The sequence below is a fragment of the Hemibagrus wyckioides genome, linkage group LG05, assembly GCF_019097595.1.
Source record: "Hemibagrus wyckioides isolate EC202008001 linkage group LG05, SWU_Hwy_1.0, whole genome shotgun sequence".
Classification (NCBI taxonomy): Eukaryota; Metazoa; Chordata; class Actinopteri; order Siluriformes; family Bagridae; genus Hemibagrus; species Hemibagrus wyckioides.
The window spans coordinates 6525892-6541058 of NC_080714.1; the positions used below are offsets into that span (position 1 = coordinate 6525892).

The 15167-nt window shown below is 38.8% G+C and overlaps 1 protein-coding gene across 1 annotated transcript; it reads right to left on the bottom strand.

The window, feature by feature from the left end:
- Positions 1-4352: 4352 nt before the first annotated feature.
- On the bottom strand, positions 4353-11321 carry LOC131352526 (G2/M phase-specific E3 ubiquitin-protein ligase-like). The gene is made up of 9 exons (XM_058388680.1): positions 10992-11321; positions 9147-9617; positions 8918-9043; positions 7749-7900; positions 7196-7407; positions 6493-6760; positions 6243-6403; positions 5086-5324; positions 4353-4864 (listed from the first exon to the last, which is right to left on the bottom strand). The coding sequence occupies exons 1-9, from the start codon at positions 10993-10995 to the stop codon at positions 4614-4616; spliced, it is 1884 nt and encodes a 627-aa protein (XP_058244663.1). The 5' UTR covers positions 10996-11321; the 3' UTR covers positions 4353-4613.
- Between the last annotated feature and the right edge of the window lie 3846 nt (positions 11322-15167).

Genomic DNA, 15167 nt, shown 5'->3' on the forward strand with positions numbered 1-15167 from the left:
TATATACTGTATATATACACCAACCAGGCATAACATTATGACCACCTGCCTAATATTGTGTTGGTCCCGTTCAGCTCGTCTGTTGGATCAGATCACACGGGCCAGCCTTCACTCCCCACGTGCATCAGTGAGCCTTGGCCACCCATGACCCTGTCACTGGTTCACAACTGTTCCTTCCTTGGACCACTTTTGATAGATACTGACCACTGCAGACCGGGAACACCCCACAAGAGCTGCAGTTTTGGAGATGCTCTGATCCAGTCATCTAGCCATCACAATTTGGCCCTTGTCAAACTCGCTCAAATCCTTACGCTTGTCCATTTTTCCTGCTTCTAACACATCAACTTTGAGGACAAAATGTTCACTTGCTGCTTAATATATCCCACCCACTAACAGGGGCCATGATGAGGAGATCATCAGTGTTATTCACTTCACCTCTCAGTGGTCATAATGTATATGGATGTATATTGCTATGCAAATGTCTCTTGTACTGTTTTACTTATTTAGCTCTGTGTCTCCTTCTGTGTTGTTTTATGTCTCACTGTCTTCCTGGAGCAACAACTTGACTTGAAAATACCTTCATATGGCATAAAGGCTTCAGAAGTATTGGAAAATCATCATCAAAATCATTTACTTAAAACTATCAGTTCCACACTTTTCTAAGACATAATAAAGTCACCTAAGATGGCAGGTGGACACATTTTGGCCATTTTATTACAGTATTTCTACTAAGCGTGTGGTATAAAGTAAAAAAAGTTCCTGGGTTTGGGTGTCATGTGAGTCTGTTCAGTGTAATTTATGCAAACATTGTTCTGACCCTTAAACCAACCGTTTATGAGGTAAAGCAGCTGAGCTGGATTTCAGACGGCATGACTCACAGACATCCAAGCATCCTAAATGGAATGTGGGGCTTTCCAGAGAGAGAGAGAGAGAGAGAGAGAGAGAGAGAGGGAACAGAAAATGCAAAGTGAAACAGTATGTTTATATTACACAGTGAAGCCACTTGAGAACATTTTGGCATCAGCATCAGTCAGAATTCTACCCATCTGTTGAATCACAGCCTTCAGGCTTTATATATAAAGAAATTATAAAATACGATTTTCATTTCTATTTCTAAGGGTTTTTCCAGTCTGTGTGTTTCAAACTGGAGTGAAAGAAAAGCTCATGTGACTTGGTCATTTGGAGATTTCCACATTATGACACTGGGGAGGAGAGGAGAGGAGAGGGGAGGAGCTGCATTCTTCATTTTTATTTATTTATTTATTTATTTAGAATAAATCTTGTCATGATTCACAAGAAAATAAATGGCAACCCAAAGACCAGCCTACAGTCTAGCAAAAGCTAATCTCACTAACCCGGGTTGCCAGGTTTCAGCAAAAATTTCCAGCACAACCACTTCTCAAAAAACCTGAACCCACAGCAAAAAAAATGGGCACTAACACGTTTTTTTCTTCCTTTTCTCAACCTTTGTGTGGGGAAACAATTGACTGTTTTTGTTATTTTACACGATTCATTTACTTTCACATGATTTCTGCACAAAATATTTGTACTATCACATGCATTCTTTTAGACATAATAAATTTTTTCATTCAGTCATTCAAATGATTCCCCCCCCCATTTTTAATGATTTATTTCTTTTGGTTTTAATTTATTTCATTTGAAAATTTAAAAAAAATAAATAAATAAAATAAAAGTGAAAAACAAATAAATGATTTATTCATTCGAACATTCATTTTTAGATGATTTTTTACAAATTCGTTTATTTTAACATCTGATTTTTTCTCCACATGACACGTCACATATTCCGATTAGACATAACGTTATGACCACCTGCCTAATATTGTGTTGGTCCCCCTTTTGCTGCCGAAACAGCCCCGACCCGATGAGGCCTGGACTCCACTAAATCCCTGAAGGTGCGCTGTGGTATCTGGCGCTAAGATGTTAGCAGCAGATCCTTTACGTCCTGTAAGTTGCCTTGAAATTTACAGGACTTGAAGTATACTTACACGACTTAAAGGACTTATAGGATACTTTTGATAGATACTGACCACTGCAGACCGGGAACACCCCACAAGAGCTGCAGTTTTGGCGATGTTCTGATCCAGTCGTCTAGCCATCACAATTTGGCCCTTGTCAAACTAGCTCAAATCCTTACGCTTGTCCAATTTTCCTGCTTCTAGCACATCAACTTTGAGGACAAAATGTTCACTTGCTGCTTAATATATCCCACCCACCCATGATGAGGAGATCATCACTTCACCAGTCAGTGTTCATAATGTTATGCCTACGTTTACTTGATTTCATGTGTAAACTATATGCACTTGCTTTTCAAATCTGCTCATTTATTACTTTTATGTTTTTAGACTGATGCTATTCTTAGTGTGATGTTATTCTTAGTCTGTGACCTAGTGAATTGTTTGCTAGACTTTAGTAGAAGAAGAAGAAACTTTTATTTTTGCCAGACATACATTACAGCACAATGGAATTCTTTTCTCATATCCCAGCTTTGGAAGTTGGGGTCAGAATGCAGGGGCAGCTTTGATGCAGCACCCCTGGAGCAGAGAGGGTCAGGGGCCTTGTTCATGTGCAAACATGAACCAAGTGGTAGCTTGGTGGTGGAGAGGCTTGAACTCCAACCTTCTGATCAACAACCGAGAGCCTTAACCTTACATCAGGTGGAAGGTTCAAACCTTGAGTCTGTTGCCTTAGATTACACAACCATCCTGACATCTTTAAAGCCCTAAAGCACTTCTGTAAGTCACTCTAGATCAGGTGTATCAAAGTATATCTGCAAAGGTGTGGGTGCAGGTTTTCATTCCAGCCGAGCAGAAGCCACTCCTAGGTCTACTGAAAGCCAAGATCTGTTGGAATTAGGTGTGGCTCTTGCTTAATTGGAACGAAAACCTGCACCCACACCAGCCATTTGCGGATACGGTTTGACAGCCCTAATCAAGATAAATGTGTCTGCCATAAACATAAACATAAACAATACAGAATTCAATGTGAAATGTAAGCTATATTGCCAAAAGTTTTGGGACACCCATGTTGTTTTTCAGGGGGCCCTTAGTTCCAGTGAAAGGAACTCTTAATGCTTCAGCTTCATACCAAGACATTTTGGACAATTTCATGCTCCTAACTTTGTGGGAACAGTTGATCCCTTCCTGTTCCAACATGACTGCACACCAGTGCACAAAGCAAGGTCCATCAAGACATGGATGAACGAAAACTAAGGGGCCAAGCACCACTCCTGAAAAACAACCCCTGAATTCAATGATTTGGAGGGGTGTCCCAAAACTTTTGCCAGTATAGTGTATATCATTGTTCATCAAGCTGATTTTCATTTCTTTTCCTTCACTCTACTTCCTGAATCATTTGTAGTCGTTAATAAAACACGCTTGATTAGGATAAACTGCTGAAATTAAGTTTTACGGGCTAATGTAGGTTAGCGGGCGGCTTGCTCTTCTCTTTAGCGCTGTAGGTGGTCTGCTGCCAAGTAACATCAATACCACGTCTACACGCATCCGCGGATGTTGTTCATTTCTGACTCTCTGTATGTGCGTCATGTCCGAGAAGAGCGACTTTACAACTGCAGAGTAGGAAATTACAAGAAACACATGGATGCCAACATACCGGCAGGGTCAGAGCTAATTTCCTGCGACAGGCTGTGAAAATTTAAGCTGTGCTACATGTTCGCAGGCCGCACACTCTTACTGACCTAGATTACATTCATCTGTTTATAGATGTGTTATAGACCATTTATTCACACTGGTGCATTTTAAATGAGGACATAAAAATCAGAAATGCTGGATTTCAGAGAATCAAAAAAGCTTAACATTTTGTGACAAAAGAGTTCATGGGTCAATAGGTTAAAATGCCAGAAGCTAAATTGTCTGAAGAGTCTGAAGTAACAGCCTATTTGCTCTATTTTCATCCTGAAGAGCTATTTTTATTCACGCAATAGTTCCGGTATAAATCTGATGCAGATGTCTAACTTCAGCACTTCTCTTCCACAGGTTTCTTGCTGGCTTTAGTCATCTCACACTGATCCAGCTTTTACTCTGATTTACATAAACAGACCAGTAAACACTGGCCTGTAAGTCTGTAAAGGTTTGCAAATGATTTAGAGTTATAAATGGTGTATAAATGTTAATAAATACACACTGAACTGGCATAACATTATGACCGCCTGCCTAATGTTTTGTTGGTCCTCCGTTTGCAGCCAAAACAGCCCTGACCCAGACTGTGTTTTTATATCTTGGTTGGTTTATAAAAGGAACAGGTTATACCAAAATATATATTTTTATTTTATAAATTGCGATTTGACACGTAATGGTTTTTATTTTTACTCGGAATGGTTTTTACATGATGGTTTTTATTTCCCTCTCTCACACACACACACACACACACACAGATACATATTTATAAGGGAAACCATAAATAAATATCATATTTTTTAACCACCTGTTTAAACATGATAGTGTTCTGATACGAATCCTCAGCACAGAAATAACGTTTTCCCTTTTTATATCCAGTCTTACGATGGAACATATGTGTTAAGTTTCTCTTCTCACAACAACAGAAAGTTCTCCCGAGGCTTCCAACACAATATAATCTTATGATTTTCCAAATCCACTCGAGTCCCTCACTGCTCTCAGCAGCATCTGGTTGAGTTTTACGTGACTCCTGATCCCCCGTGGAAGGAAAAGTCCCATCATGCATGTGGACGCGTAGGGTAGACGACAGCCTCTCGTCTCAGGCTTGTAGAAGTGGATGCTGAGTTTTTCAGGGAACCCCAACACTGGAACCTCATCTGACGCCGTGATAAAAACAAGCAGCTCTTCGAAACGCAGCTCTGTCTCTTGTTCTAGGGAAAAGTTAAGTGAACACGGCTTATTGTTTAGTATCCGGTGTACACAATTACTCACAAAGCCAGGTGTGAACAATGCACATGTGACAGTTAGGATATAGCTAAAAATGACATCATGCTACTTCCTGTTTTGCCTAAAACCTCTGGCGCTGATATGCTGCAAGTGTTCACGTCCCAGATAAATCATGTGCAGGATATTAAGAAAGGAAGACACTCACCCTCAATCATCTTAAGCACCATTTCCCAGTAGTAGATAGTTGCCTCTTCCTCCTCTCTCCTCTTGGTACCTTCGGCACTCCAGCTGATTTCGAACAGGGCTCTGAATGATGATCGCGATAGCCGTTCGTACGTTTTGGTAAAAATAGGCAGGAAATCGATCCAGTTGGCTTTTACTATGTTCCACAGCTTTCCGCATGAGTTCAAGCCTTTGATGAACTGGTCGATCATATTCGACACCCTGAAGATAGAAAAGAAAATATTAGACATTGCATTTCCTATTACAGAAAGTCCTGTAGAGATTTATTGCTCTTTCACAACAGAGATTTGCCAATGGTAACCGTTTTGAATCTATTAATGAACGACATATCCTGCATTTAATCTGCTTAAAACAAGTTCCTCTTATCGCTTATGTTAGAGCAGCTGTAAATAGTCTATACACAGATCAGGCATAACATTATGAGCATTGAGAGGGGAAGTGAATAACCAAGGAAGGAACAGTGGTGAACCGGCGACAGGGTCATGAATGGCCAAGGCTCATCGATGCATGTGGGGAGTGAAGGCTGGCTCGTGTGATCCGATCTAACAGACGAGCTATTGTTGCTCAAAGCTAATGCTGGTTCTGATGCTGATTCTGATAGAAAGGTGTCAGAATATACAATGCATGACGGGTCAGGGCTGTTTTGGCAGCAAAAGGAGGACAAACACAATATAAGGCAGGTGGTCATAATGTTATGCCTGGTCGGTGTATGTGATAATGAAATACCATATATCTGTCATTTTGACAGCTGGCACTTGTTAGATCTGCTGTGGTTGAAAACAATAATCCTCACTTTCTGACCAGTCAGAATTGAGAATTTAATTAAAAAGTATTTAATTAAAATTTAAAAAGAATTTAATTAAAAATTGTCTAAAAAGCATTCCAAAATATGGCACTGACGTATTATTTGTTTTTTTATGAAACCAGGGATGGTGCGATAAGACATGTTTTCCTTTTTGGCGCGGATGCATTCCGATCTGCGTAAACGCTCAGACTAGCCGTAAGAGTCACCTGACTTAAAACATTTCATTTGCAAAAGACAAGAAATGGACAGAGCTGGAAGTAAACTGAGTGGCATCCTGCAGGACTACATTAATCAGGGCTTTTCATATGTCATACCTGAGATAAATATAGTGCCTCACGACATAGGAGTAAATCTTAGGAACGTCTTGGATGCAAATGTTCGGTCTATAAATGCCTGGAAATCCACAATCACTGATCCAGTCTCCTAATTCTCTTTGCAGAGCACAGAGGTGTTCAGCTGTCCTGCAGGATAAAATCTGAGAAGACACAAAAGATATGCTGTTTTATGAGAAAACCATGGATAAAGGCACAAATAAATAATTGATCACACAGCAAAAAACCATACTTTTTCTGCTTTTCTTTGGACGTCGGGATCTGGTATGAGATGCCAGTCAAAGTCTGTTAGGTCTGTCTGTACGCCACACATGAGCTGGTAAAGGTGAGGGTCTAGAGCTTTGAGTCCTGGTCCTCCGTGAACGACAGACCAAGCTACCAGTTTCCCAGCTTGCTCGTATTTACGCTGCTGCAAAGCAATCTGGTCGTAAGTGAAGAACAAGTGTTTTGGGTTTCCCTCAAAAACGCCCAGGCTGCTTTGCACTTCCATCATCAGGAGCCTGAAAGGAAAGTATGAGGAGAAACACTTTAGTTCCTCAAAAAGCAGGTCATTTTTTCTGCTGCAATTTTTACTGAATATTTATAGTATTTGTCAGACACCCTTATCCTTATATTTATCTCCTTTACACAGCTGAGTAGTTAAGGGTTCGGGGCTTCACAACCTTCAGCATCTTTACCACTGAACCTCCTGCAGTAGTTTGGTAATTTTACCAGATTCACACCCAATTAACCTTCCCTGTGTCACACCACAGCCAGGAAGGGTGAGGGTTAACATGTGAAACAAGCCACCAGATCTATCCTATCCCCTCTGTTCCAGTAACCCACTTGGAAGAGTTTGCTGTCAGCCCTCTTCCTCATACACGAGCTCACAGACACCTATGATTGGTTAACTTGCTCTGACTGACAAGACAAGGGGACAGTAATATCCTCCTCACCTAAAAAACTCTCTCCTCGGACCACCGTTGTCGAAAGCCTCCTCGCCAGCGAACGTGATAAAAGGTTTTTTGGTCCAGGAGAAGTTCCTGTTGGAAAAAGCATCGAACGCACTCCTCAGAAGCCTTGTCCTCTGGATGATCAGATGTACCTCATTAGAGCTGAGATACTGCAGTTGAAATGTTCTCAGCAAAGACGTCACATCCGTCTCCTCCTAAAAACAATGGAGGATATACATGCCTCATAAATTACCAATCAAAGTCTGACACGTACTATTATATGTATATTTCTGTGAACTATAAGACTTTCCTCAACTGAAATATGTTTGCATGTGAATATTTAGCATGTTTACCTGCAAAAGGTTGCAGGAGACATGTCATGCCATGGCCAAACTGATAGCCAGTGTCTGTTTACTGACTGAGTAAGATTTGTTTTGTGTCTGTTTCGCTCCAGCATAAAGCTATCCAGCAACTTTAGGCTAAACCCCTCTTTTTATCGGAGACATACAGGTTTTCCCAGACCACAACACACTTATCATTGCTCATGACTGCTTACCACTGAAGAGTGAAGTCTTCTCTTTAAACCTCTGTTGTCTGCAGTCTGTCTCTGTTCGCCTTGACCTGATCTTTGACTAGATACACGTGGACGAGTATGTGGGTGGGAGGGACTAGCTTGCCATGCTGGTGCATCTCTGAAAACAGTTTGGTCTGAAAATAAAAAATATAAGAGATACAATCAAACATTTCTCAGGCAGAGGTTTAGAACAAACGCTCTTGCAGCTGTCCCTTTTCGAAACAAATCTAACAAAGGATGTTGAAAATAAAACATAGAATTCAACTTTGACATAAAGTGTATTTATTTTCAATCATTATAACATTAGCTAAGCTTACACCAGGTGAGTAGCCAACCCATGAACCTGGTCTGACATTTTGTCACGTTTTGAGTTTGTTAAATGTTGAATGTAATTTTTCGTGAATGTGTGTTTCCAATTGATTTGAACTTTTTATGATCTTATTATTAATACTTCTGTTTCTGCATTTAAGGTCCGTATTCTAGAGCGCTTATCCTACACAGGGTTACGGAGAAACTGGAGTCCATCTCAGAGGGACTCGGGGCACAAGACAGGGGACATGGTGCCCGTCCATTGCAGGGGATAATGGCACATGAAAATACACACATTGTAAACAATTTAGAGACACCCATCAGCCTACAGTGCAGGTTTCTGGACTAGGGTAGGAAACCGGATAAGCCAGTGGAAACCCCGGAAGAATGGGAAAAACTGGTAAATTCCAAAAACACAGAACAGAGACAGGAATCAAACCCCTTAGGTGCGAGGACAAATGTACTAACAACTAAGCCACCATTCCCTTTGTATGTGTGAGATAATGTGTAATGTATAATGTATATTCCAACAGTGTGACAGTGACCCTACAAGAATCCATCGCAATGCCTAAATATTAATTACCTAATAAGTTGAATCAAACAGAGCTGACAAATGTGTCGAATTTTTTCGGGAAAGTGCATCCAAACTTCATTACCACGAATGACCACAAATTTTCAAACCAAACATTCACCTTAACCCATTCACATACAAATGAATATCTAGTGAAGGCTTAATAACTGATACCCCAGAGAGGTTTGGTGGTCACCTACTAAAAACCTGATGGTCCATACTGAGCACTGGAACTGTCAAGACTTTTACCCGTTAATAAGTGCAGACCCACCTGAATTTGCATTATCATCAGAGATGAGACTGAGGTTAAGGAGGTTGTCATTAAGAGCTTGCTCTTTGCTTCCTATTGGGTCTGATGGAATGAAAGTGCAGGACGTGCGATCCCCCTTCTTTGAACCTGTAGCACGATATTGATTAAATGACTAAGTAAATAATTCATTAATTTGCAAGTATGCATGTCTTAGTATTAGCAGCAGTAGTATTAAACGTCTGGCAATTACCCAAAAGCCGCACTGTGCTCGTGCTTCCACGAAAATCCAAGAAAACAAACAGCGGCTCATGCAGATTTAGTCCCTCTGCTTTCATGTAATATTTCTTTCGATCGCTTGCCCGGATAATCACAAAATGTGCATAATTCATCCAGAACTCAAATTGTGCACCAGGCAGACACAAGTCCTCCGGTAGTGGTACTACACCGGTGTGTGGACTGTCCCTCAGGCCCCGTGCAGCATTGAGCGGTGAGGCATTAGTAAACCCGATCCCGATAGCTCTGTGACTGTCCCGCGACAAGAGTCCACTTTCGATCTGTATCGTGACCTTCTCATTTACTTTTACTGCGCGGCAAAGGAAAACACATCTGTCTGTGCGGGACGCCGTCTCCCTGGAGGCGAGAAGCCCTGCGTTTCCCTCCACTCCAGAAAGAAATTTCATGGGACCCAGGCAGCGGCTCCCGCAAACACGCCCATGTTTCTCTGAAAGGGAACGAATACATCGTGTGAGAAACATATACAGAATTTGTTGGGTTGAAGTAGACCGTGTCAGTGTTAAGCGAAATGGAGGGAAATAATTCTAGCAGAAGTAAAACAACCTGAGAGGATTGTTTAACAGTAACAGTGCTCCTGAAGTGTTGAATTAACTCTTACAATATTATTTTAACTCTTAAAGTGTTGAATTAACAACTAAAAGTGTCAGTCGTTTCAGTCAGTGTTTATGGAACTAATCCGTCAATGCTACTAGGCTAAAACTGGCTACACGACAATAAAAATGAATAATACAGTAAAGTAAATAAAATGCTAATCTCACCAATCATTTCAATTGTGTCTAATAGATTCTGTTTCCTGTTAGTTAGCAACATTAGCTTTAGATGTTTTGAGGCGAGATCTCAAAAGAATCTTGTGGTAGGCAAATAAAAAATATATATAAAATGCTCAGTAATCATGTATATATGTACATAGTAATATGTATAAAATGCTCAGTAATCATGCTAATAATAGTAGAGTCTGTTGCTTATTAGCAACATTTGCATTTCTGCCTGAATTTTGAATCAAGGTGAACTGATGATCGCGAGCGATAAATTGCGCAGTTAAAAATATATGCTATAAGATATGCAGTAAGAAATAATGCTAATCGAAGCTAAAGTTAGCAACATTGGTGGCCTCTTTAGCTGAGCGCTTCCTCTCAGATGTTTTGAGGTAAAGTCAATATAAATACCACAAATCTTGCAGTGGCAATAATGAGTAAAAAGTAATTTTTTAAATAAATTAAATAGACTTTTTTTGTAAAAAAAAAAAAAAAAAAAGCAAATGTTGCTAATCATGCTAATAGTGGCTACAATTGTCTGATCTCTCTTAGCAACTTTAGTATTTTTAGCAGAACTCTTCCTCTCGGTTGTCTTGATGTCTTTTTAATAAATATAAATATAAATACTTAATCTTGTAGTAGAATTATAGTGTAGAAAAACAGTGAAAAAATTACCCAGCTTTTGAAAGCGGGTGCTACAATTACACATTAACGTAAACCTTTGAATCTAAAGTTCCTGTTAGCAAAATTAGCATTTGTATCTGTTCTTCTCAGGTGTGCTAAACAGTGCAGTTAATAACTCTTTGTTGGTTTTCAATTGAATGGAACAGACAGTTACAGAAGAAAAATGCATTGCCTGAGCGATACTATGATAACCGCAAAGCTGACAGTGAGGACAACAGTATTTCTATCAAGTAGTACCTTATACAGACACATCAAGAGTTTGTTTATAAAACCTCTAAAATGGATGATTGTGCTACACGGAGTGTCACTCACATTACGTTATCTCTTTAGCTGAAAGCTCAGCAGGATGTAGGAATACTCACTCATTTCTTTTTTGTCTTCAAAATGTTGGCACTGTCACACAATGTTGAACACGCAGGACCAGTTCACGAGAAGAAAGTCTTGAAGTGCTATACGTTTGTGTTTGCTATGAGAATGCAGAGCAGCATTGTTCCCAGCTATATATGTCTCAGCCATTAATCCTCAACAACCTAAAAGAGAAACCAGACCAGAAACAGAATTCCTTCACAGTCAAGATCGAAGTCATCTATGTGCTGGGATATTCCAAAATGCTGGGCTTTCTCAGACGACGTCTGTTGAACAGTGTGTTTTCCTTTTATTGCACAAGACCAGTATCTGATGGCATATCTCTTAGAACAAGTCTAAACAAATACCAGACTCTGCTATTCAACTGTCACGACTGTTGAAAAATGACTGGCACCAGTACAAGAGCCAGCCTGTGGCGTTTCTTTTAACACCAGGCTGAATGATACAGCTTAAGTTTTCATTTTACATTTCTTTTCTTGATTAAAGCTTGATTAGCGTTCACAATAGACCAGATTTTTCCATGGAAATATATCACGATACAGTTTTAACAGGAAAACTAATTATATCTTGTTATCATCAGTAAACAAAGTGTACAGGAAAGTGAACAAGCCTTTAAAGCTGATTGAGAATTCCTCATTAAAAGCCTTTTCTGTCAGTTTAAGTGACACTTTGGCTTTCAGGCTTCCTCTATGCCTATGCCCCACTGGCTGCTAATCATGCATTTCCTCCCTCTTTAGTAGACTCTGTCTTCTCTATGTGGTAGAAACCAGGAATAATATTACGATTATTGGTCACCTTTTGCTGCCAAAACAGCCCTGACCCGTCATGCACTGTGTATTCTGACACCTTTCTATCAGAACCAGCATTAACTTCTTCAGCCATTGTGTAGTGGGCAGTGATGGTCTTGTCGTTTATTTGTCTATTACAGATACACTGACACGGATTTTTCTTTCGTTCCGCTGTCTTTTCTTCTTTTCTTTTCTTTTCATTTTCTTATCTCATACAAAATGTATCTATAACTATTTTTTACTAATGTTGATGTATCTCCTCATCATGGCACCTGTTAGTGGGTGGGATATATTAGGCAGCAAGGTTGATGTGTTAGAAGCAGGAAAAATGGACAAGTGTAAGGATTTGAGCGAGTTTGACGAAGGGCCAAATTGTGATGGCTAGATGACTGGATCAGAGCATCTCCAAAACTGCAGCTCTTGTGGGGTGTTCCCGGTCTGCAGTGGTCAGAATCTATCAAAAGTGGTCCAAGGAAGGATGTGTGAGCCAGTCCAACAGACGAGCTACTGTCGCTCAAATTGCTGAAGAAGTTAATGCTGGTTCTGATAGAAAGGTGTCAGAATACACAGGGCATGAAGAGTCAGGGCTGCAAAATGGAGACCAACACAGTATTAGGAGGGCGGTCATAATGTTATGCCTGATTATATATATATATATATATATATATATATGTGAATGTCAGAGTTTCTTTGTATTTAGTCCATCCCCCTTTTTTTTTTTTGCTGTAATGACTATGCACTAGAGCTCGAGCATGGACTCCACACGTTTGGACAAGTTTGTGCAAAACCTTTTGAACCATTTTAGGTCAAATCTGTTCTATTGTTGTCTAATCACATGCTTCAATAGAAGAAAGCAGACATGAGGGAAATCTGACCTTTTGTACAAAAGACATTTAACACAGTTAATATCACACATTTGCTTACATTTGAAAATAGACCTAGAATTAGTGCAGAATATTGACTATTAAATGGTCAAAATATAAAATATTTACTTTCTTCATTTTTTAATCGTTTCGGAATGCTATTATTATTTTATTTCCAATTAAATGAAACAAATTGACCCAGCTGTATATTCAGGGAGACAGTGAGCTCTGTCGTGCCGAGCCTGTATTCTGTAAGTTTCATTTCTGGTATAGAAGACTTCTCATAATCTGTTTACAGCTAAAATTGCTTGATCATGGATAAGCAGGTGCTTTCCATAGAGAGATAGATGGTGCAATATCTAAGGAGACATTCACTGCTAGGTTTTTATGACACGACTCTGCTTCTAATTATTTCAACCAGAGGTCAGAAAAATGGAATTTCCACTTGCCTTGTTGTGCCCATGTTCAGCACAGAATTTTTTTGGGTCCTGTCACATTCCACAATGGTGTTTAATCACTCAGGGCTTTAAGCATTTGTAGTGTTTCATAAGTATTTCTGTTTTTCCTAGCCTCCTAGGGGCAAAAAAAGTACATATCTTAAAAGTAAATGTTGATATCAAACCTATTTCTGCTTTCTTGATCTGGATCTGTTCAATTTATTTGGAAAACAGAATGATTGCAATGAATTCTTTTACATATATCATTGACTAATGAACATTTTGATACTGATATAATCTTACACTATAGAATCTCCATGGAAATGACCCTAATGTATCCTACATTGCAGTGAAATTCCTCGTTTTAGTGCTCTGTGGTCACTAAACCTATTTCGTCTTTCTGATATGCCACAAGTGCTTGATCATAAGCTTCTAAAGTTTCGAGCTGTTATCTTTAACCACTAAAATCCTGTGTAAGGTTAGAGTCCTGACTCATTTTATATCAGATTTCCGCAACAAAATAATTCATTTGTTTATACTGATTGAAAGTGTCCCATAAGTCGATTTCCATTTCACAAATGGAATGGAATGCCATGTACTGTTAAAGCATCTGGTTTAATCTGATTAATTCAACACAAATTCTCTGATCTGATCCCAGGAGCAGAATATATGAGGATGATCTTGTTTTAGAAAGTTTCGGATGGTTGAATTGTGGTTTAAGTGTCAGTGTTAACATGAATGGAAACTTTTCTTGGTTCAGTTTGTATTTAGATAAATCATGTTTAGGGAGCCATTACTTGTTATGATGCATATGTTTTGATAACTGTTAATGAGTGGGGAAAAAATGTTTTTTAATGAGTTACTTTTGGGAGCCCCCTACTGGGCACTGGACTTCACAGAGGGAATTTAGGGAGTTTTTCACACAGACACACACACACAGGCACTACTTATCAGATCAGACTTTATGACTTTTCTTATTTATCCTCCGTTATATGCCTGACCATAAAATAGCCTTACCAGTAGCCCTAAATTACTTTCCGTTCATCATGTTGCACACTATAAAGTACATTTCTGACTTGATTTTGGTTTCATGTGCATTCCTGATCAATCCCTATGGGCAACCTGTAATTTTGCCTCTCTTTACAATATTATAGCTGCTAGAAATAACACGATCAAAAGGTTCATAGATTCTAAAATAAAAATAGTACTCAAAGTCTGAATTAGAATTTTTAATTCTTAGAAAATTATTATTATTATTATTATTATTATTATTATTATTATTATTATTATTATTATTATTATTATATAGATAATATTATTATTAAATATAATTCTAATAATAATCATAACAACAATGATAATAATGTATTAATTATTTAATTATTATTTTATTATATTTATTTTATATTATATTTAATATTATTACTATTATTAATGTTGATGATAATAATAATAATAATAATAATAATAATAATAATAATAATAATAAAGTGCAGTTTTTTTAGCATTGACAGTGATATGTTGTTATTTCTGCAGCTGTCATTATTCGCCTTTTTATCTAGGAGTCTATTTTAAGAAGCACCTGACCTGCTGTCTGGAAGATCTGAAGATCTGTTAGCTGTCTCTAACGTGAGGTGACCAACCATTTCTGTTTCCAAGAAATGTGAGACACGTGAAAGGAAATGTGAGGTATGGAAAAGATGGTTATTTTATCGTAAATCCGACCCTTTCTAGCTCACCCTCACACCCAGTGCCACGTGTAGAACAAGTCCAGCAGCTTCAGGTTGTTAGATGAATACTTTTGGTCTATATTTGCTTCATTTGCTGGGTGTGTGTGTGTGTGTGCATGCAGACATAATTTCCACTGATGGTGGAAATTATGACGATGATGATATCATGATATCTTTAAGACCTTGTTAATGGACTAGAAACGTTCAGGAAAGGAAGTATTAATCAGAGTTTGGTTATGAAACATCTCAAACTTTGCACAGTCCACTCATCATTAGTATATCTGTTTTAACATATGATGCATCCATGAATCTCAAGGAGGGCGTGGACCAAAACAGCAGCGAGTGGCCAAAGAG

What these genes read in the sequence shown, in the direction of transcription:
- LOC131352526 (XM_058388680.1), bottom strand. An exon ending in GAGCACAGTGCGGCTTTTGG is followed by an intron (nt 9,044 to 9,146) that starts GTAATTGCCAGA and finishes ATCGTGCTACAG; the next exon opens with GTTCAAAGAAGGGGGATCGC. An exon ending in GGTGCTTAAGATGATTGAGG is followed by an intron (nt 4,865 to 5,085) that starts GTGAGTGTCTTC and finishes ACTTTTCCCTAG; the next exon opens with AACAAGAGACAGAGCTGCGT.